This window comes from Myripristis murdjan, chromosome 8, assembly GCF_902150065.1.
Source record: "Myripristis murdjan chromosome 8, fMyrMur1.1, whole genome shotgun sequence".
Lineage (NCBI taxonomy): Eukaryota > Metazoa > Chordata > Actinopteri > Holocentriformes > Holocentridae > Myripristis > Myripristis murdjan.
This window is the reverse complement of record NC_043987.1, coordinates 19,904,263-19,927,566: the sequence shown is the minus strand read 5'-3', so window position 1 is coordinate 19,927,566 and position 23,304 is coordinate 19,904,263. Positions and strand designations below refer to the sequence as shown.

The 23,304-nt window shown below is 42.9% G+C and overlaps 1 protein-coding gene across 1 annotated transcript in view; it reads right to left on the bottom strand.

Annotated features, from left to right (window-relative positions):
• Nucleotides 1–21,737, bottom strand: part of sdk2a (sidekick cell adhesion molecule 2a) — a 48,471-nt gene extending 26,734 nt beyond the window's left edge. Inside the window, exons 1-16 of the mRNA XM_030059042.1 lie at nucleotides 21,617–21,737; nucleotides 18,649–18,755; nucleotides 18,233–18,380; nucleotides 16,405–16,538; nucleotides 11,534–11,645; nucleotides 10,921–11,111; nucleotides 10,554–10,637; nucleotides 10,216–10,410; nucleotides 9,628–9,744; nucleotides 9,249–9,416; nucleotides 8,693–8,795; nucleotides 7,600–7,776; nucleotides 7,234–7,370; nucleotides 6,354–6,501; nucleotides 4,820–4,960; nucleotides 4,323–4,504 (exon numbers count right to left, since the gene is read on the bottom strand). Coding sequence (XP_029914902.1) covers nucleotides 4,323–4,504; nucleotides 4,820–4,960; nucleotides 6,354–6,501; nucleotides 7,234–7,370; nucleotides 7,600–7,776; nucleotides 8,693–8,795; nucleotides 9,249–9,416; nucleotides 9,628–9,744; nucleotides 10,216–10,410; nucleotides 10,554–10,637; nucleotides 10,921–11,111; nucleotides 11,534–11,645; nucleotides 16,405–16,538; nucleotides 18,233–18,380; nucleotides 18,649–18,755; nucleotides 21,617–21,696 — 2,224 coding nt within the window. The 5' untranslated portion in view covers nucleotides 21,697–21,737. The remainder of the gene's footprint in view (nucleotides 1–4,322; nucleotides 4,505–4,819; nucleotides 4,961–6,353; nucleotides 6,502–7,233; nucleotides 7,371–7,599; nucleotides 7,777–8,692; nucleotides 8,796–9,248; nucleotides 9,417–9,627; nucleotides 9,745–10,215; nucleotides 10,411–10,553; nucleotides 10,638–10,920; nucleotides 11,112–11,533; nucleotides 11,646–16,404; nucleotides 16,539–18,232; nucleotides 18,381–18,648; nucleotides 18,756–21,616) is intronic.
• Nucleotides 21,738–23,304: the final 1,567 nt, after the last annotated feature.

Sequence of the window (23,304 nt, the reverse complement as noted above, 5' to 3'; positions counted from 1 at the left end):
TGTAGCAACCAGTGCAAAGAAGCTAAAATAGTTCCATATCTTAGATGTAGATGAAAGCCTCGCTGTTGCATTCTGCACTAACTGCAGATGAGACTTCTAAGACACAAGTAGGATAATTGCAGTAGCCGAACTGATCATGTAAAAGTGTGGATCACCTTTCCAAGGTTAGCAAAGGATGAAAAAAGATCTTATTTAAGACATGGGTTTTAGCTAGACGAAACATCCCTTTTAATTTGAGCATCAAAACAGAGACTTGGATCAAATATCACTCCCAGGTTTAGAGCAGCAGGCTTAACATTAGCTAAGAGACTACCAAGGTGAGACTGCAGCTCATTAATGAAATTTGGAAGGCCAAATAAAGCAATCTCACGCTTACTGTCATTACACTGGAAGAAATATTAAGGCAAATTTTTATATCCATAAGGCTTTCTTTGATTGAGCTACTGTAGTCTGATGGGATGGCTGGCATTTATGAGAATATATAGCTATGTGTTGTCCACGTTCTTTGGAACAATATAGCTGATTGATTAGTGTTTATTTATGGGTCGTACACACTGGGCGCCGAGCCCACATGGGCTTATAAAACACAATATTAATTATATAACCTACGATGAAAGATCAAATAGAGAACGCACACTGTCTAGTTACATAATATGCAAATTTAGACTTTTTTAAAATGTAACTTTAATTTAACCAGGTGAAGTCCCATGGTGATTCAAAATCTAATTTTCAAGGGAGACCTGACATTTATGTAGCCTACTAATGCCCTCCATTTTTTTTTTCTGTGTCCCATCGATGTTTGCTATAAACTTGAGGGCCATTAAAGCCCATTGACATGGCAAACAGTGATTTGGGGCTCTAAATAAATTTAAACCATTGTATATGCGATTTGTAAACTAAACTTAACTGGAGATATTATGTTTCATGCATTTCAATAAATGAAAAACATTAATTTCTCTTTATTTAGCTGTCTTTTATGAACGACAACAACAAAAAAGAATCTCTCATGCTTTCTACACACACTGAGCACTACTAAATACTGCTTTTGAAAGCATCAGCTCTTGAGCTATCTTCTGAAGAAAACAAATTAAGGTCACTAAGTTTATATAATAAACTGTGTCTTGAATTTTTATATAAAGGGCAGCAAAATGAGTCAAACACATTTCGATTTCTGTGTCTCCAAACTGACATGGCAGACACAAACACGGTTTCTTTAAAACAGAGTTTCTCAGACTGGAGGTTGGGACCCCCATGGGGTCATGAGATAATTTCTGGGGGTCGCTGGATGATTAAGACATAAGTGAAAGAAAAAGAAAAAAAAAAACATTTTTAATATCCAAAATTATCTTGATCATTTTTATATGCTGCTCTTTTTTTCTTTTTCTTGTGAAACACTGAGTAGTTTTAAAATTTGACACCTCCTCTGATAATTTTGCCAATGAAACAACCTGAGCAGGTGGTCATTCTTCAGGTGGACTGTTCACCACTCTGCCTATGCAGCCTGTGACAGGGGGTCACAAGTAGGCATTGGTTTATTTAAAAGGGTCACAAGCCAAAAACGATTGAGAACCACTGTTGTACAATATTAATAAAACAGCTCATATCCATATTTTAATTGAAACTGACCTTTGAACCCTAGTTAATAAGAATCTATGCTGTCAGCTCAGTCTTATGCAAAACATCAACCACCTATTTTTTATTATATCTAAGAAACAGCTTATCCTTGATTTGATTAACACTGGAATGTAGTCTATTTAATGAACATAATTCAGGCGCACTTCTGTAAAAAGTCTAAAAGCTCTTCCACCCACAAATGATACAAAACAGTTTTTCCATGTAAGCCTATCCTCAGACATATTTACCAACCTGTTTCATCGATGAAAAATGATGGACATCAAAAATATCCTGGCTATATTGCCCCTCCAGGCTAGGTTTGAAATGTGTGTAAACCTCGAAAACTATTTGAGCCTCTGTTTTGGATAACAACACATTCTTCTTCTCTCCTACAGTCCCATGTTCCTGACGCATAAGCACAGTATCCAAAATGTTTCCATTTCATTCACAGCTGTTACCAACGGTCTACCTACAGAGTCTCCCTGTGATTAAATGTCTCCCTGAAAACGTATGCTAAGTGTTTGACAAATAGCAATTTCCAAACTTAACATTAAAATAATTTGCTTCAGTATCTTCTTGAAATGTTTGTGTTTTTCCTTGATTTATGTAGCAACAACCGATCTGTTTAGCACAATGTTTATCATATTTTGTAAATGAGGTAATATTATCAGTATATGGCAGTATATCTTAACTATTCTTCAACAAGCTTGTTTAATTTTTAGTAATTTCCATATATGAAGCATGAATTGGGTGTAAGTATGCCCCTTCTATCATGACCTCCACTTCAGCATCTGCTCCCATACAGATGGCCTGCAGCTAATTCTTTTTCTCCAGTTGCCCCAGCCCTTTGTCTGTCTTTCCCCTTGTCCTCAAGACTCTGCCTCTGCTCCTTAGCCTGCCTTCCCCAAATCAACCCACCTCTCATCCGCCCAGCTTCCCCAGACTCCCAGAGCTGTGCATCCCCTCCATGTCCTTCCTTGGACATAGCACTGCAGAGGAGCAGGTATACAGTAGATAGATCCTGCCATGTACAGCATCTGAGTTCTGCAAACTTCTGCTGCTGGTTCATTCAGGTTTGGCTCATACAGCCACCTAGCTGCCCCTGTTGTGGCCCTCACCTCCACTTCCACTTTCTTCCAGTGGACTCCTGAAGCTGAAGTGGCTTTCCATGAGCTCATGAGAGCTCCATGAGACCAGGTCCAACCCATAGCCCCTCCTCCTGTCCACTTGCATCGCAGCTGTCATCACCTGGGAGACTGAATCACTGGTCAGAAAAGCCCAACAAGATCAGCCCGATCCAGGTAACGGTCCTCGGCAGTGATACACCTCAAACAAATCTTAAACTAAACCAAGTTTCAACCTGCTCAGGCCTCTACTAGTCAGCCAGCTATCCTTGGTCCCACATCGGCTTCGACTTTGTCATTAGTCTCTCCCCGTCTGAGGGTAGCACAGTCATATTAACAATCATCGTTTTTCCAAAGCTGCACATTTCCTTGCTATACCCAAAGGGTTAGGGTTAGGGAGGGGAGCTCAGTTAAGGGCACCACAACCTCCTGTTTAAGCACGTCTTCTGCCTGCATGGCCTGCCATCAAGCATTGTCTCTAACAGGATTCCCCAGTTCAGCTTGCAAGTCTGGAAGGCATTCTGGTCGGCACTGGGAGCCACAGCTCACCTCTCCTTGGGATACCACCCCAAAACTAATGGCCACCCTGAACAGGCAAATCAGGAGAAGGAAGCTGTACTTGTCTGCATCACCTTAGATACACCGTCCACCTGGAGCTCTGTGCTGCCTTGGGTGGAATATGTCCATGACACTTGGCCCAGTGTATATAAGGTATGTCATCCTTCCCTTGCTCTCTTGGATATCAGCTGCCTCTGTTCCCAAACCAGGAGGATGAATTTGTTTCCTCTGTCCAAGCCCACATGCACCACTGCCATAGGACTTAGAAATGTGTCTGTTCTGCCCTGCTCAATGTCACTACCCATGCCAAGAACCAACTATCTACTATCTATCTGTCTACTATCAGGCCTTCTACTTCATCCTCTACACCCACACAGCCTGAAACTCCTGTGTGAGTCTGATTGTGTGAGTGGAGAAAGGTGTGCTGGAGTCAGGACCAAACTTCACCAGCAGCCATGTGTCAACATCAACCTGCTTTATATACCCAGTCCAGACTTCACCACGCCAACAGATCGTAGACTCAGTTGACTCTTTCAGTCCTGTCATGGTTCTAGCCACTCTGCCGGCTTACAGTCCCGTCTGTAGCCAACATAACTAATTCTTGCTCTCCTTGTGCCTTCAGTTGCCTTCAGTGCCTGTCTACAGATCCCTGCATTGTCCTCAAGCCTCCTGTGTTCCTCAGCCTGCCTACCCCAAGTCAAATCCCCCTCTTATCTGCCCTGCTCCCCTCAAGCCCCTGCTGCTTCCATCAAGCCTGGCCATCTCCATCGCCAGCCATCTCCCAGACCCCAGCCATTCCTTTGAAAACCTTGTTTCATTCCTTGCCTCAGTTGTCTTTGTGTCCTGCACTTGGGTTCTCAGCTCAGAATTGGTAACACTCTTGTTTAACACAAAAAAGGGTTAGTAAACCATCTACTTCTTAAAAAGCACTGACTTGAAGACAAGCCACCAAGGAGATAGGCATGATATAAGGCCATGACAGAGGCATGGAATGATATACTGTGTACAATACAGAAAAGGCCTCACCTCCTTGCAGTGTCCACTCAGTGACCTTGTGGCTGTAGGTGCCCCTGCCTGCCCCATTATAGGCTGCCACCTCAATCTCATAGTTGGTCCAGATGATGAGATCCTCTAGGAGCAAGTTGGTCTGGTCTGGATTAGTAATGTTCTTTATCTGACAATCCACAGGAAGACCCGACAGACAGTACCTGGTGGTAGGGGGAGAAATGAAAATATGAATATATTAGACCTTCAGACTTTCAATAAAGGGAGGTGTGGTAATGAAAGAGAAGCCATGCAGAACGGTTATAAAATGGTTACAGCTAGAGTGGTGAACAGATGAATGGAGAGGAAGATATTTAATTGGGACCAATTATTCTATTGCAGCAGTGAGCGAGAATGAGGTGAAAAGTGGCAGGGAAAAAAAGGGGGCTGACATATTAGTTATTATCACATCTGAATGGCGTTGGCCCAGGCAGGCACCTGTCCCCGGGAAGAAATTAGGCAAGTTGGCACCGTCTTACCTGATGATGTAGCCCTGGAGTGGACCGTTCTGATGGCCCTCTGGGGGCGGCTGCCACTGGATCATAATGGACTGGTTAGTTCGGCCACTGGCGATGACAGTCTGAGGAGGGGCGCTAGGAGGCTCTTCTGGGAGAGATAGTCTGGACGAGCAAAGCCAGAAAGAGTAGGGAGGCAGAGGAGGAGACAAAAAGATTGAAGACATGCATTAATTATCAGGAGTTTCTGCATATTTCTAAGGCATTTCATCATAGGCATCACATCATAAGAAAGCTTGCTTTGTATTTTTTTTTTTTTAGAACAGCATAAAGCAAAGTTGGGATAAATGTGGCTGTATCTTTGTCCAAAATATATTCTCAGTAATAACATCCTCTGAGGGACATCTTGCTGTGGCATGACAAGGATCAAAGAGGCCTTGGTGAAAATGGGGCAGCATGATAGAGAGAGAGAGAGAGAGAGAGAGAGAGAGAGAGAGAGAGAGAGAGAGGGAGAGAGAGACAGAGAGGGAGAGAGGGAGAGAGAGAGAGAGAGGGAGAGAGAGAGAGAGAGAGAGAGAGAGAGAGAGAGAGAGAGAGAGTGAGAGAGAGAGAGATCCAGGCGGACTTTTCCCTTAAGTCAATTTAAGATGACATCTTGATTTCTTCTCAGTGTGCCTGAGCACAGTTCTGGAGGAAATAAAGCAGAGTGTTTAGGATCAAAGAGGTGTGTGAGAGAGATGCCTCAGAAGAGCCGTACACTCCTACTGATGTTCAGTCATCCTCCTGTGGTGCGCTTTTGTCTGGGCACATTCACACAGGATTTTGCTTGAATGATGGAGTGAGTGTGTGGCGCAAAAGGTGTGTGATAAGCGGCAAAGGCTTGAAGTCAGCTTGCGAGTTCCTTGCCATAAGTATAAAAGAGCAAATGGACGATATTGACGTAGACAAGGTTGAGATGTGTGGAGGCAGTGAGGTGTAGGCATGGGCCAGTGTGTGGATGTATGATGATGGGCAAGTGTGTGTGCACAGGTTAGTATGTATGGGTGTGCGTGAGTGCGATTAAGAGAGTTTCGTCTTGCTAGTCAAGAAAATTCACTTGAGATTGTGTCTGTGTGAAGCTCCGACTCTTTCAAGCCTCTGTATTTTACTTGTGAAATATGGAAAAGACAGTTAATAGGAGACAGCGGGCAAGAGAGAGAGAGATGAAGCTGGGTCAGCGCACCCATCAAGTCTTCACAAAGTGCAGTTTCAGCTCATTCACAGTTTTATCTTGAAAAGGCCTGTCCCGACGCCGCCTCATCTCCCCACGCCTTCCCACAGGAGAGAAGCCTAAAAAGTGGACTTAAAGGAAATAACCAGGGGATTTTCTATTGAACTGCAAAGATGAGGGGGAAAGAACGGGTTGTTCCAGAACTGTGAAAGGCCTGAAACCACCACAGCGTCGATGGAATGAGGGTTCAAATCAAGTTACACCCAGTACTGGCAAAATTTTATGAAATTCAGAAGACGCAAAAAAAAAAAAAAAAAAAAAAAAAAAAAACCTATCTGCAGTACCCACCGGTCAGTCTCTTTGCTGAACTGTCCTCTGCCTACGTCGTTGACGGCACACAGGCGGAACTGGTAGGAACGAGCTGGGATGAGGCCACCCACTGTCACCCCAGTGGACTCTGGTTCAATGTTGGCCAGCAGCACTGTCCACGGGGCATCTGGGATGGATGGATGCAAAGAAGAAACAATGCAAGATAATGAATGACAGTAAATGCCCTTTATTGAGAAACATACCTTTTTTTTGTTTTTCAATCTTTCGGGCCGTCAAACTTACCTTCAAGTTCAGTGATAAGTGGTAATTCATTAGTCAGTAACCTAATACACTAATATAATTATTCTATCTAATAACAAGTAGTATAATGAATTACTGTTTCATTTTCAGTGATAATATTGCTGCTACCAATAAAAAATAACTCAGTCACTTTGTTATCACTCTCTCTGAATATCAAATTGAACCTGAAATGAATCCAAAAACTGTATCCCAACCGTATCCCCCAATTCATTTTCCTCATAATATGTCGTCCTTGCAGTTAGGTTGAGGTTAGATGAAAGATGGCAGAAAAAAATTACTTTCTCTGGATGAAAGCATTCCCACATTGTATCGAGCAAATGGATGACAACAGCACTGGACATCGATGCAATTTTGTTTCCCTCCAATCAATCTCACCGAAGGACAGGCGAGGAGGCAACTGAGTTATCCTAATTTCTGAGTGTAAGAGAGAATGCAATTGCCAATTTTAGGGATAGTACAAATCAGCAGTGTAACGAGTGACTGCTCCCAGGGAGAAATAGGCCTAAGTAAAGTAAGGATATAACTTTTGAAATGAACAAAAAGGAAGAAGTGATGGGGAAAATGCTCTACGGTTAGGATGAAGCTATGAACAACTCACTGTTCTCTGAGACTTCAAGGATGTAGCGGATCAGGGGGCTGTTACCATCAAAAGCCTGGGCCCATGTTAAGTTGATGGCCCTCTTCTCGGTGATACTTAGAGTTGCTATTGGGTTCTCTGGGGCATGGGGCAGCTGCCTACATGTGTGTATGTGAGATACAAAGAGATAAAATCAGAGAACAAGACAAAAAACAATCAGAGAACGAGGCTGTAAATAAAATAATTAAATAGCCAAACAGAGAAAGGAGCAGTGATAAACCACAATAGCAGAGAAAACATCCATCCATTATGCCACAGATAAACATGAAAATAAAAACCAGGAGAGAATAAGATAAGTGGTTGTGGACGAGTGGCAGCAACGCAGACCTGACTCGGAGATGGGCGCTGCGGGAGTCATTGCCGCCCACCGAGGTCACCCTGCAGGTGTATGTTCCGATGTCACCCGACCACGTCTGGGAGATGTGCAGGGTCCCATCGGGATCCAGCCGCAGGCGGGGCGACGTGTTCACGTCAATCACCGAGCCGCTCTTCTCCCACACATACCTGGGGATGCATACATGAGTAAGTACACGTGCACGCATAACCAAGTGCACATCCACGCAGAGTAACAATCTGTGTCTGCGTGTTGTGACAGTACATCTGTAGGGTGTGTCAGTTCATACAGCAAAACACAGAAGGTGCTGACACAAACTGAAAAGCCTTGTGAGGCTGATGGCAAAGTGATTCAAATCTGAGAACAAACTCTCACTGTCTCACACACACACACACACACACACACATAACCTCTCCTCCATGCATTTAACTCTCCATCACACACTCAAGCATATGTATGGAGACACCCACACACCCACACATAAGTGCATGCACAAACACACACTAGAAGCCACTGTGATTAATTGGGACTGTTTGGGCTCTCCAGCTAATCTCCTCTGTGTTGCGTTTAATTAAAGGCGCTGTCTGAAGTTATTACACTGTTTACATATTCATCTGTTTACCCCCACAATCTGATCAATGCCATGGGCCCACAGGTGACAGGCACTCTAATCACTGGGCTCCATAGACATCATTCCACTCCCGGTGAGACACACACATGTACACACACTCCATCTCACTCAAGACTGTCTGGAGAGAGGGGGAAAGAGAACGACTAATTCCTCAATCTGACTATAAGACTCAAAAGTCTTCCCATAGGAGATTGTATAAGAGTGGATAAATGCTACAAGATCTCGAGCAGATTTTATAAAGTAATTAACGACAACATTGATAACCAAGCTTCTAAACCAAGGATGCATGAAAATGTATAATGTCAGACTTTCATTTTACAATACTATGAATTTGTGTGCAGAGCAATAGCTTCACTGGGGATAAATTGTTAAAGCAATTTTACCAAATTTCACAAAGCCATTTTGTTGCATTCTAGAAAAATCACTAAGCAGAGGCTGGTCGGTGTCATCTTTACCTGACAGTGACACTGGGGTCATGGGTTACACCACAGGTCATAACAGCCTTGGTCCCTTTGATGACACTCTGGTCCTGTGGCGGCTTGGTGATGCGGGTCCGTGCTGTAAACACACACCCGGGTCGCCAGTGAGAATCTTTGTTTGAACGACTGATTGAAGCAAGCCCGCTAAGTTTACACAAGACTCACTGTCAGCTTTCGCCGACTTTGTCTTCAAATCAAGTTGAATCATGCCTGAGTGGAGTATTTGGTGAGGCTTAGAGGAATGGTAATGTGAAATTATCCACAAAAAATTACTATATGTATGAGTCAGTAGACTATACAGTCATAATCTGTTGACAGTGATGCTGCTGAAGCCTGGTGCTGACTGTACCAACAAGTAAACATTTCAAAAGTGGATTAAAACAGGTTGACGATACCATGAAAATCCACATCTTTTTTGGCATTTTCCAGTGATTTGGCTTGGTTTCATAATAATGAAATACTTTCTACATGGTAGAAAGAATGTAGGATGCAAATAATGTGATTATTATGCAGAGTGCAGTATTTTGCTTACCCCAGACCACCAGGTCAGCTGCAGCTTCATCGATTCCCCTGGAGTTACTGGCCATACAGGTATAGGACCCAGCATCTGACAGGTGGGAGGGGCTGATTAAGAGGCTGCCTGACTCCAGCAGGGTGAACCTGGGCAGCTGCACCGAGCCGCTGGCCAAGACACGTTCACCTGCAGGGGAGGACAGACGTGATTGATGGAGAGGAATGGAGGATGGGGGAAAGAATGGGAAAGAAGTGCAGCATGGCGAAAGCGAAGAAGTAAATCTTGTTCGCAGAAAACACTCACTCTCATTCCTTTCAATATCTCTTGTCTAGGTTTGACAAATCCAAATGCAGCATAATGTATCAGCCTCAAAGTGCCATGCTGTGAACCCACGCACCTTTCTGCCAGGTGATGGCTGGCCGCGGGGCTCCAGAGGTCTCACAGTGAAGAATGACTGACATGCCGTCAATCACTGCACTGTCGGAGGGCCCGGCAGTAATGTTGGGAGCAATACCTGGCAGGGGAAGGGTCATCCACACACACAAAAAACAAGCGCACACACACAGTATCAGGTTAGACGGAGGCGATAATGAGGGACATGAACAGCTTTCTCTGTAAGAAAACAGACGATGGCTGCGAGCTTAATAGACTTGACAAAAGGTGCGGCTGTCAGGTCTCATTCTCGAGGACAGCTCTGAGAAAATGACAAGGCACCTCCGATCGTTCCTCCACTCCTGTTCATTCTCTGATTCAAAAATAGCCAATAATTGCTCGAGCATCTAAGGTGACAAATCTGTCACTGGGAAGAGATATATAGATAGATGAGTGTAGGAGGCAAGGGAGATGGGGAGAAAAGAGGATTAGAAATGAGAATAGAGGAGGGGATTTGGGAGGGAGATAAAAAGAGAAGAACAGAGAAGGGAAGATGAGCAGAAATAAGCAGAGGAGGTGCAGATAGTATTGAAATTTTTTCAAGGGGACGTACTAGTAACAGCTAGGTAGGTGTTTGTCTGGATCTCTCCTGCCAGGTTCCGGGCAAAGCACTGAAACATCCCTGTGTCGTCTGGCAGAAGACCGTTTATCTGCAGACTGCCGCCTACCAGCACTCTGTACCTGGGGATCTTCACTGGACTTATGGGCACGGCATCTTTATACCACACTATATCTGGCTGTGGTGTGCCTGCAGAGGGAGAAGAGAGATTTGATTTTTCCATCTCGCTATAGTCTCTTGGATTCTCTGGCTTGTTTTAATTTTCTCCGTCACACACACACACACACACACACACACAAAGTAAAGCCCACAAACACACAAACATCACTGACCTCGTGCCTGACAGGGTATATCCACCACCTTCTCCATCTCGGCACTGATGTGACTTGGTGGCTCTTTTACAAACAGAGGATGCTCTGTGAAAAAAAAAAAAAGAAAAGAAAAAAAAGAAAAACAGATAAAACACTGCCCTGCTTAAACCTTTAAAAACCCACGCACAAATCATCTATGCTATTCTTTTTTATCACTAGTCTCTCTGCAGCATTTATTGTACAGCACTCTGGATATAAGCATCAAACCGGTGTTTAAAATGTAAAAAGGCATAAAAATGTTCTCTGAAACAGAAGAGCACACATTATTAATGCTCAGGTACTCAGTGTGCAGTTACAATTTGAACTGTGGCTCAAAGGTCACTTTTACCAAGAACATGCAGGTAGGCGCCAGCAGTGACTGAGGGGACACTGCTGCTGCGGAGTGATGCCTCACACTCGTAGTAGCCACTGTCACTGACCGCAGGCAGACTGATGACCAATCTTCGGCCAAAATCCCGGATCCCTGTATTGACCACCACTCCATCTTTTCGCCAAGTGATACTCATTTTGACAAGTGGTCTACAGGACGAAAGATGAAAGGCATCGGAAGAGAGAAATAGAGACGGAGTGGTGGTTTTTAATACAGATTCATATTCTGTTTCAAGGTTACGCGGCACTGAGGGATACATCTGTCATTCTGATTACAGTAAGTCTTTGAATTGAAGATAATAGTCAGAATTCAGGACAGGGATAGCGAGAGATAGGGAGAACAGAGTGAAACCTTGAATCAAAGCGAAAATGGAGAAGAGGTACAAAATGAGAGATGTACAAAACACTTTTCTATCATGTTCAAACAAAGGATATCGAGGATCATTGAAATCATTAAATGTCAGACGTGAGGTGTTGTGATATTCCAAGCGTGTGCATCTCTGAGCCCCTGTGTGTATATGCATGCACATTTTTTCCTCGGCGCGTCTGCATGAGCGCTTAAAGAGGGATACCTTGCGTTGGCGACACACTCCATGACAGCCTCGTTTCTCCCAACTGTTACACTGGTATTTCTGGGGGGAATGATGATGGAGGGGGCGATGGGGTCTGCGGGCCCCCCTACATCTGCAGCCCATGCACACAGGCACAAACACACACACACACACACACACACACACAAACATAGATGATAAGAGAGAGAGAGCATATTGGAGAGCGAGAAAGTTGAAAAAAATCTGTATTAAATGCATATCTAATTTGTGCACTTGAGACTTAGCCATCAAGCATGCTATCACCCAGCTTATATGCACTATTACATTAACCCTATAAAGCCTGAACTATGAAAGAATTGGAAGAAAATTCCATTTTTTTTTTTAAATTGAACCCTTTATTTAGTCCTATAACAAAATGTAAAATAAATAAATAAATAAATAAATAAAAATACGTTATTACATAAGAGTTTTCTGTTGTATCATATATGACAGTACTTGAAGTGCCATTGGTATGGTCCAGGGTGAAGTGTCCAAAGGTATACAGGAGTATTTTGGTCAAGTATTGATTAAACCTAAATGGAATGTGTTATTTAATAACTTGTATCATATATGATACAAATGGCTTTATAGGGTTAATACATTTTCAGTATTGATTGATTAACCATGATTAATCCACAACTTCAACATGATTTAAAATTAAAACTGTTTTTTTTTTGTTTTTGTTTTTCTTTTTGAATGGCATCCTTTGCTTGTGGTTAGGCAGAATGAGCTGATTTTCAGACATATGTGCAGTGTTTTGATAGTTGCAGTGCATTTTGGAAGCAAAATTAACTGCTGTGACAAGCTGCCCAAGCTGAATTGTGTGAAGTGGTTTAAAAATGTGACTTCAGTTTTGAGAAAAGCTGGTTAGCACTCGGTAAAAACTGTAATACCTCTGTCTTTACTATAGATCCGTTTGCTAGTGCACACAGCATTTCCTGAGCATGGTGTTAGCCCAGGTGTTAGGAGCCATTATGTAGCGTAATTGAGACAAACAGAAAAGGCGATTAAATGCAGCACCATCGCTCACGGGTTTCACAGAGCCTGTAGCCAACCATCGATTCACTGCCCTCAATCAGTGATCTCTCTCTGAATCTGATCTCATTTTCCCCCCACCTCCCCTGAGTATGGGTGTGAGTGTGTGCTTCATATATGTGTGAGTATGTGGTGTACTGCATGTGTGCACGGGTGTTGGTGTTTGCATGTGGCTGTGTGTGCACATGTGTATGTGCATATGTTAACCTTTTGCAGAACTCTCGCTGCTTTTCAGGTGCCACAGTCAACTTTCTTCTTTGCCTTTTATTGTGTATTTTGTGGAATAGGTATAATAACGGCAAAACTTCCATTGTGAACAGCGTGTGTGTGTGTGTTGGCACAGCCCTCCTGATGTGTTGTTGCCGTCACTTTTTACTCACTGTTTGCTGACGGTTTCTACTCTGTTTTTGCATGTTTCATTCAAGTCCTCTTTAATTTTTAAATTTGATGAATCGATTCAATTGTACGACAATTTGAAGAACCCAATTTAATGCGATGCAAATTTTCCAACTGGCTCCCACAGCTTGAGTTCTTGTTTAAGTGATAAGCCACAAGAGGTTGTGGTTTAAATTTTAAAATCACTCTAAAGCATGGCCTTGAGTGGCTTATTATGATTATAATTATAACAGGCTTGTCAGGCTTCCTTTTGAGAATTTGATTGTTGCAACTTATGTGTGTAGCGTTTATATCAGGGTTACACTGATATTGCAGAAGCTTTTAATCTTCACCATAAATGAACTCTATTTTTTTTAATCAAACTACAAACTGCAGAATTAAATTCCATCACATTTGGCTGGAAATGTTGTCATGAAGTTTTGTCATTTAACACAAGGAAAACCAGGAATCAGCTTGGCTTGACAAATAACTAATTTCACTTTATAGACGACAGAATTGGTTTCAAGGCAGACATTAATTTTTGTATTCCAGTTCATGAACTCTAAGTTTTGAGGATACCTCAAGTGTGTAATCATCTAATTAAAAGGGAAAAGTAAAAAACATGGCGACCTGCATAGCAAATTTTTGCTATTACCCAGCTAGCATGTGATATTGCCACAGGCGCCTAATGTGTTTGTGTGTGTGCGTGTGTGCATGTGTGTGTGTGTGTGTGTGTGTGTGTGTGTGTGTGTGTGCGTGCGCGTGAGTTCATTTTTTTTAATTAGCCAGCAATTTTAAAGATATTCTAAAACATTTTGACTGTACACTGTTTATATTTCCAAGATGCTGTCTTCCCCACAGTTTTTTTTTTTTTAAATTTAAGATATGTTGGCAAGTACAGAATAAAGTCAATCACCTCATTTGACAACACTTAGAATATTTTATTGATATACTAAATGAATGGATGTGTCTGCTTGCCCCAGTGGATGCCAGATTCTGTTAAAATCACATCAGTCAGGCCAGGACACCAGTTGGCTCTCAAATAGGCAGGCATACATCAACCAAAAATATTACTGCTATCTAAACTTTTGTATTTTTAGCAAAGTCATCTCAGTAGCCTATATTGTGAAAGAATTCCAGCATATAATTTGTGTAACATAGAAAAAATGTCTGAGAACTGTATAACTGTATAGCTGCAGAGTGCATGGCGATATGAAGTATTCTTTTGTTTGTTTATTCATTCATTTACTTTGTGGGGAAAAAAAAAACTGGTTTGGACATGGATTCATGGACGCAAACACACACTGTTGCTGGGATAAACCAGCAACAGTGCTTGTCGCTTTAGCCCAGCAACAGCATATTGATATTTTCTTGGCGTCATTGAGGCCACATCAGTCTATGGTGAGAAGAGACACCAACGTCACAAGTTGCTGAGTGTAGCAGTAACAGACCTTTATTAATCCCACACAGGGATTACTGTATAATGTACTTTTACTTTGTTAATGTTATTCTCAGTTTTTACAAGAAAGCAGCACAATCACCACATGACTAAAATACAGGCACAACACAGCAGACTTGAACCCTGTTACAAGGAAACCAGCTCAAAAAGGGGATTCTGCCTTGCTTATGTTATGCTAAAAATTTCTTTCCCAGTTGACTTTCAACATCCATGGGCAATGTTGATGTATTTTGCTTTGGATTCTGTTCATGAATGTTAGTCTTTACAGTACTTGATAAGCAGCTCCATGGTAGTTATTATGCTAAGTTTAGCACAACATTTGGCGTGGTATTACTCCAAACTAAGATTTATGATAAGACAAGCTGAGTGCTGTTCACTGTAAACAGAGGCTTGGCAACAAGAAACGTGTATTTAAAAGGTGAAATCAATTAAAAACAAAACCTTTATACGGTCAAACAGTTGAAACAATGGTTTGAGTCTTGTGGATCCTACATTTGTACAGAGCATGGATATCACGTAAGAAATTGAAATCACAGCCTGAGAAGGCATCTTCTGACCTTTCATTTGCTCTTCAGACAACGTAACTCAGATATCAGGACTGACATTCAAAAGACATGGTTTCAGGCCTCAGTCAGTTTTAAACAAAAGCTGAGGCACAGTCCACACTCTAAAACCAAGTAGCTCAACTCAAATACAGAAGCATTTGCCAGCATCAGTTCTCACAACTCACCAGGAACAGTAAGTGCACTGAGAACGTTAAGTTTTCAGAGAACATTAAGTTCTCAGTGAGTCTCGGTGGCTGTTTCTCTGTTAGAGAGATCTAGCTGTAAAAAAAAAAAAAAAAAAAAAAAAAAAAAAACCTGCTTTATCTAGACCTAAGAAGCAAAATACAGTTGTGAAATTCGGAAGGTCACAAGATAATTCAGTGATATCTTCTCGCCACAGACTGCTGTGTCATGCACAATGAGCACTGAATTACAAACAATGTATTCACATTAGAGATCAGATAGTGGAGCTGCCAACAAGCTGATATTACAAATGTGTGACTACGCACCCAAAATAGTTAAAAAATCATCCGACAATACTCTGTGTAATGAAGGTTAAAAAAAAAAAAAAAAAAAAACATGTGATATTGTTTGGAATGTGGTTTACTTTAGAATAGAGGAGGTGAGGGAGCAGAAGAAAGGTCAGGCTTTTTGAAAAGCACTGACGATTTGAAAGGACGGTGTTTACACGAGAAGTACCACAACAACGTTTCCATGTAGCTTGTATTAAGTGGACTCAAAAAACCCTGATATAAATTTGGTACAAGCTATTCTCTTGACTTTGCTTAAGCCAGTGACAAATGCTGAGGCACACACTCGGCCTGTGTTTACACGTATGTGTTTGTGTGTGTGCGTGACTGCGTAGGCAATTATCACACACTGTTCACTCAGTGCCATTTTCATAAATCTGCTTTGTGTGGGGGCCGATGAAACCCAGGGTCCAGTTTATGGGCCCGTTCAGTCAGACAGTCCAAGAGCCACTGCTGGAGCTCCACCTAAAACACGCCCTGGCACGAAAACTCCTTGCTCCTGCCAGAGGTGGACTAGTACCACAGTGTGAGAGGACAATTGTTGCCGTGGAGATAATGAGCATAATTATACCTATGAACCCATCAAGAAGAGGTGGAAAGGACAAATATGAAGAAATGAAGAGCCAATAGAGGGCGCTATGTTTGTTTCTATTATGTTTGCCAGGGCTACCTGTTGAATAACTACACTCGCGGTGAACTGAGAGCAAAGCTACACAACAATAGCTTGAAATTAGACGATATTTTATCTGCAGCAACCTGTTGATGCAATCTGCTGAAGAGAGCAAGCTGGTGACTCACTGTGTCTTTCACTGTTTGTTTGTGTGTGTGTGTGTGTGTGTGTGTGTGTGTGTGTGTGTGTGTGTGTGTGTGTGTGTGCGTGCATGTGTGTGTGTGTGCGTCAATGCTTACTCTCCACTGTGAGTGTGATGGGCTGGCTGGTCTTATTCTCGCCATTCTTGTCATTGACAGCCTGCGCATAGTAGCGTCCTGCATCAGGAGCCACCGTGGACAGAATGACCAGTGTGTTGTCCAGGGTGATGGCACTGGGCAAATATCCATGCACACACACACACACACACACACACACACACACACACACACACACACACACACACGCACACACACACACACACACACAAACAGATGCACACACAGATGCACACTCATATCATTAAACCTGTGAGTAGTTATTTCTCACAGTCAATAAATCCTCAGGGTAAACTGACACAGGGTAATAAACATGCACAAACGCTCACGCACTCATAAATTATGTCTGGGAAAGAAACATGCACGTAAAAACAATTTTTGTGAACAACATCCCCTCCTGTTTGGTTCCATAGAGTATTACATAAAATCCTTTTGTTTGCGATGTGGCAGCCTCAGGATGAGAAGGCCGGTATACTGATAAGGCTCAAGGCCTTGAGCATGTGAGGAGAGCTCGTTAAATAAGAGATGACACTAATCATCCGCCAGCACCTGCCTGATTGGTGCAGAATAAAGAGACACACTCCTGGACAATTAGGGGCCATTCTCTCTCACCAATACACACACATACACCCACGCCTATGAATATCAATGTAGCCTGACACAGAGCGAGCAAACAGGCAGTAAAATCAGAGTGTCCTGTCAGGGTGTCTCAGTGTCAGAATAAAGCTCCACCACTGCACTTAAGCGCAGTATCGGCTGCAATTGCCGGATGAACGTTTTCGCAAGTGCTTGAGATTTTTCTTATGATTTCCTTCTGTGTTCTCGCCATCTCTCAGGGGCCTTTCTCAGGCAGGGAATGCACCCGCCTATCTGTTCTAAGGCGTTCAAGTGAGAGAATATGATTCTGAGTAAATGTCTAAACGTCTTCACGTCAACTATGACATGACAGAGCTTGCTGCTGAATAATCAATGGTGAGGTGGTTTCTGAAGGTCTACCCTCTGCCCAACCTGCCCGCGTTTCTGTCTGGATGGCTAAATTAATCTCGAGTGATTACCTAGACCTCCCTGACACACACAAAGGCAGGCATTATATGAACACACATGCATACAGTATTGATGGAGAGGAAAATGCATTTTCACACACACACCGGCCCACGCACTCGTGCGTTGTGCGTCATTCAGAATGTTACTCGTAAGCACACAGGAAAAATGTACATAAGAGCAGACACAAATCTCTACACAAATGCGGCCACCACACACAAACGCACACACACACACATTCACAACATATACTCTCGCTCAAAAACAGCCTCACATAGATTCTCACCACAGGCACATACGCACACACATCCCTTCCCCCACACACCCACAAATCCGCACAGGGGTGAGCGCTGTCAGTCACACATATCATCAATTGAGGCCTTTTGTCCAATTTTGTCTAATTGGTTCCTCTGCTGCCTGCTCTATCTCTACCCTTCAATCATTCTGCCTGCAAAGTCAATAGGGGCGATATAATAACCCGCTTTATCACTGAGAGGTGATTCAATGATGAACACAGGGCCCACGCCAGCATCGGTTCATAAACTATTCTGCTCAACCTCACTCACGGTGTGTGGGGGGGGACTGAAGAAAATCTGTGAGCAGTATTGAACTTCTTACAAGTTCTCTGTGAAAGATGGCTCAGGGTTCACCAACAGCTCATATAGTATGAGAGCTGCTCGCTCAAACACACAGAAACTGAGTCATACGCAGACACACCTTGTGCTCAAGCCAAACAAACCAGCCTGAATACGTGAACATCGAAACTTACATGCGACTGCTGGAGGGAATCTTACGCCCATCTCTGAACCATGTGATCTGCGGTCTGGGGAAGCTGTGAATGCGTGGAGCGTAGATGAGAGCACCTTCACCCTGGGATACAGTTTGCGATCTCTCGCCCTCTACAAAACCACCCATATCTATCAGACAAAGAAAAAACAGAGGCAGCAAAAGAAAGAGAGAAAAAATGAGAGAAATATCAATGTTCGGGGAGAAAATGTTGGGAGTGCATGCCTGCAACAAAGTGAATAGCCGTTTCCATTGTTCTGCACCTTTTATAAATGCTAAGCTCCTTTAGCGGGACTGACTCATCCGCATGCTGTACATGACAGTTCTTTCATAACAATATTTCTGTCTCCTAAACTCTTTCAGAGTCAAGGATGTATACGGGAAGGAAGCTGCACTCACAGGCAACTTGTACTTCTGTGCTGCACTGCATTATAGCACCCACTCGGTTCCTGACAATGCAGCGGTAGTGGCCAGCATGCGATCGGTCCAGGGACGGGATCAGGTATCTAATGGTCACACACAACAGAAGCTGCCGTTAGTCACCATCAGCTTGACAGACAGCGACACTTTGTCATCTTGGTGCTTTTGTCTTCCAGTCAAGATGAAAAAGGAACTGCAGTGTTTCAGTGAAGAACCCGTAGGTAGGAATATATTAGAGTGGTCTTCAATTCGCTGTAGTGCTGATATAACGCTGGAAAAGGAGTGAGCCTAAGGAAAGAAAAATGTCATTTACAGGTCAGTGGTGAAGTGGTGAGTGAAGGCAGCTAGAGTCCCTGACTGGCATTCACAAAACCCCATTATTATCACTCAATCTTTAGTTAATGGAATGAAATCATAAGAACACATCTCACATGTTATTCTTGGGCAGCCATAGCTCTATCTCTGCCCTGATGTGCATTCATGTTAAATGATGTGTGTGAAATCCCAGAAAGATAAGCAGAGAGCTGAGAGCCCTTTAATTGGTCTGCTTAATAAAGCCACTTAGAAGTTGGGAGTCCACCCCTGCCATGTTCCCCTGCATTGCAATTCAGAGGGGCGCGGATTCCTTGGTTAAATGGATTCCAGTTTGCCTCTTTGATCAGGGCTGGTGAAGAATAATAAGCAGAGGGCTGGCCTGCGAGGCAGACCCAGAGACTAAGCCACGTGAGAGCACAGCCAGCCGCTGAGGAAAGATGGGCAAAGACAGAGGAGGAGAAGAAGAAGAGGAGAGAGTGAAATAGACAGAGAAAAGGGAAAGTGAGAGAGATAGATTGATGGGGAAAAAGAGGGTAGGGTGTGTGTGTGTGTGTGTGTGTGTGTGTGTGTGTGTGCGGTGTGCGGGGTTGCACATTTAAAGCTCTGACCTGACCTGCCAGTCAAAAGCCAGCTGCCAACTTGTGCAATCAGAAAGAAGCTCTGTTTCATTCTGGGTTGTTACTGTGAACCATGGCTCACAGTAACACATGCACACACAGAGACACACACATATGCATGTACATGTGTGTTATTTGCACACACACACACACACACACATACACATGCACAGACACAATTCCCAAGCATTGTTATAAAGCTGAAGCAGGTATGAAGATGGTCCTTTCAAAATTCATGGCCAGTGGAACAGCAAAATATTGAGGCCACAGAAGAGTAGCCCACTGAACCATATGATAAAAAAAAAAAAAAAAAAAGTTTCAGTGCAAGCACAATAGTTCCAACACAACAAAACAGCACTGAAGTGTCTTTACCGAGTGGGCATTTTTAAAAAGTTCAGAAAAAACAAGCAAACAAGCAAGCAAACAAAAATCATGTAAAAGATTTTACATTACCATAGGCCAGATGAATTGCCACCAATTCCCCTGTGACAAAGGTCACGGACCCTCTCTGCCCCCCAGCTCCCCACACCCCTTAATGAGCAGTATTCAACATAACATAATGACAACCAATTACTTTCATCTGCTCAGTGAAGTATTACAATTACAATAAACCTATCATTTACATTGCCTTTTTGCATAATGAGTGCTGACTCCACCTGCCTGTGCCACTTTCCCCATATCCAAGCAGACCAAGTTTCTGCAGAACTCAAGCTGTAGCAAAGCAAGACTCCAAAATGATGAAGAGTGTGTGTTTGTATTGCATGGACACAGAACAGAATTTCATTTGAGAAGAAAAGAAAAGAGCAAATCCTTTCCGGCCCTGTTTCCACAGTATTTCCTCCAGCTCATGGCCCCTGGATTGCTTTAGGTAGGGAGCTCAACAATATGAAATTAATTAACAGGAGCTTAAATATATTTTCTTATATGGACTTCACTGTTATTTGATGGCCTAACTTATAGTATTAACTTAGAGAAATGTAGCTACAAACTGATGATATTTCACAAATTTGGAAGTTTGAAGTATATTTTGCCATAAGGTAACCTTTTATCAATCATCCGGAAATACAGCCAGTTATGAACACGTGAAATAACATGACTACAAAAGTGTGATGTCACCTCTTCTAATACCTCATAAACCTGGTAAATCTATAATAAACCTCAAACTTAAAAAGCTGAAATTGTGTTTAAACCTTCTGGTTCAGTATGACATATTACCACTGTCCAAGTTAAAATATTTTCCAGAATACAGACCTGCAGAAAACTTAATATAAAAAATAAAAATGTAGTGATTTCTGGATATTCAGACGCCTTTCAGAGGCATTTAAAAAAAAAAAAAAAAATCAGATGATCCAGGTTTCAAGGGGTTAAAAGAAAATGTAAGCATTAAAAAAATGCTTTGTGAGATAAAGCAATATGATAAATGTGAATACTCAGGTTTTATGATTATCTCATCTCATTATATCGACAACATATTCTGACATAATAAACATATATAAATATATAAAATAAAAAGATTTATGGAAACTGACACATGCTGCGGGATTAAAAAAGAGCTATATGCCTAATCATTTCTTAGAATTGTGTAAACAAAGTAAAAAATCCCTCTGACAGAATAACTGGCCTCAGACTGGCCCCTGTGGTTGCAACCGCCCAGAGCCACCACTGATCACCACCATATAAGAGTATGCAGAATATGCAACACAAACAGAAAAAAAACAGCATCTGCTCCCTGCATATTGAATACAGTGTGAGATACAAATCGGAATAAATTTGACAATCCCCTGAACACAAGATTTTATGTCTCATGGGAGACATGCAGCCAAATCAGACTTGAATAAATACATAGAAATGAGTCTGCAATATGAATAAAAATGAGCAATTGAGCTATTAGTTACATTTAAATGCTGCTAAAACGTCCTGGTGTAGTGAACTAATTACAGCTGATGAATAAAATCTGAGAAAAAATAGGTGATAAAATTAATTCCGGGGAGCAAGGTTGGGGTTGTGATCCTCACCTGTACTCCAGGGAGAAGCGCGTCAGTTCGGTGCTGTTGTAGATCCATTTGAATTCCAGAGGCCAGCTGCCTTCAGCCATGCAAGTTAGAACTAGACGGTTCCCCTCCAGGTGAACCTGGGTTTGAACAGGCTCCATCTTAAAGTAGGGTGGCACATCATCCACTGGTGAGAGACAGGGGATAGGGAGGAGAGAGTGAGAGACACAGAGAGCGAGAGAGAGAGAGAGAGAAAGAAAGAGAGAGAGAGAGACAAAAACAGGGAGGGAGACAGAGAGAGTAAGAGCACAGTGGTGGGAAAGGGAAGGGAGGTATAAAAAAAAAAAGAAGAGATTCAGTGATTCAGTAGCTCCTGTGAGCAGACAACCAACGCAACATCCAACAATTCAGAGGAAATGAGGAGTCTGAACAAGCTATTTTCATTTTTTTGAGACAGTGATTGGGAACTTGAAGGTCAACAGAAAACACTGCCAGAAAGTGCATGCAATAAGCCGTTGCCGCAAAAGCAGCTTGCTCTTTCATCCCCCGAATTCAAATGCACTGCCAAAGAGGTAGAAGAGCAATTTGTGCAGCAGAAGAAGTCTAAATGAACACTTCCATAGCTCCAGATCAGCAAAAAACAGGATACAGGGGAAGGAGGGGAGGGGAGAGAGAGAGAGAGAGAGAGAGAGAGAGAGAGAGAGAGAGAGAGAGAGATAGAGAGAGAGAGAGAGAGAGAGAGAGAGAGATACACAGTGACGGAGACGGAGAGACACACAAAGTAGATACAGAAGCAGAAAAAAAGCGGAGACTGTACACAAGAAAGAGAGTAGGAGGAAGGGAGCGTGTGGAAGAGGGAAGCCATGGAGGCAGGGTGGTGGGGGCTGCTATAGAAAACACAAAGTTTCCCGGCCTTAAACCCACTCCTCTGACAGGATGAGTTATGCTCTGTGCCTCCCTTCATTTATCTTTATGGTTCCCTAATGCAGCCAGATTATACAGGCCCCATCCGCAACACTGCACACAGCCAGTGCAGCAGCAAGAAAGCCTTTAAGGTGACACGCAAGGGCCAGGGCTGAGCTTGGAGACAAAGTGCTTTCATTTGAGCTGATGAAAAAGGCATGATCAGACCTATTGATCTGTCTACCTCACCAGCCACAGGCGACACTGAGCCGATTGTGCCAGTGTTTGTGGCGGGCTAATTAAAGTCTGTATTAATAGTCGCAGTAAGCTGCCAGGGCCTGGAGCATGCCTGCTTCTTGGTCCACCATGCTGGCTGACTCACTCTCACTTCTTATTACTGAAGCCTCTCCCTGCCCACCAATATACAAGTTCATGCTCGAGATTTATGGTGGCAAATGCAGAGGATGGTGTAGTGGAACTGTGTGAGTATGGGGGCAGCCTCACTGGGCAGAGAGGAGGATAGGCTATAGAAGGCTGGGCCTGATTGAAACTGTAAATAAAAGAGTAGCTCTGCAGCTCTGTGTTTCACACACATGCCACATACATACACAGATATACACACATACGCACAAACGTGCACAAAATATCGGTAGCGTATACCCGTCTCCCTCACATGCAAAAACACTTCTCGTAAGAAGGGGCACTGAAGCAAACAACAGCTACCTCAGCACCTTCTGTTTCTAAAATCAGTCCTCCCATCTTTCCTGTGTGGTAAAAACATTGGTGTGGGAGGCCGGCCACAGCCCAGC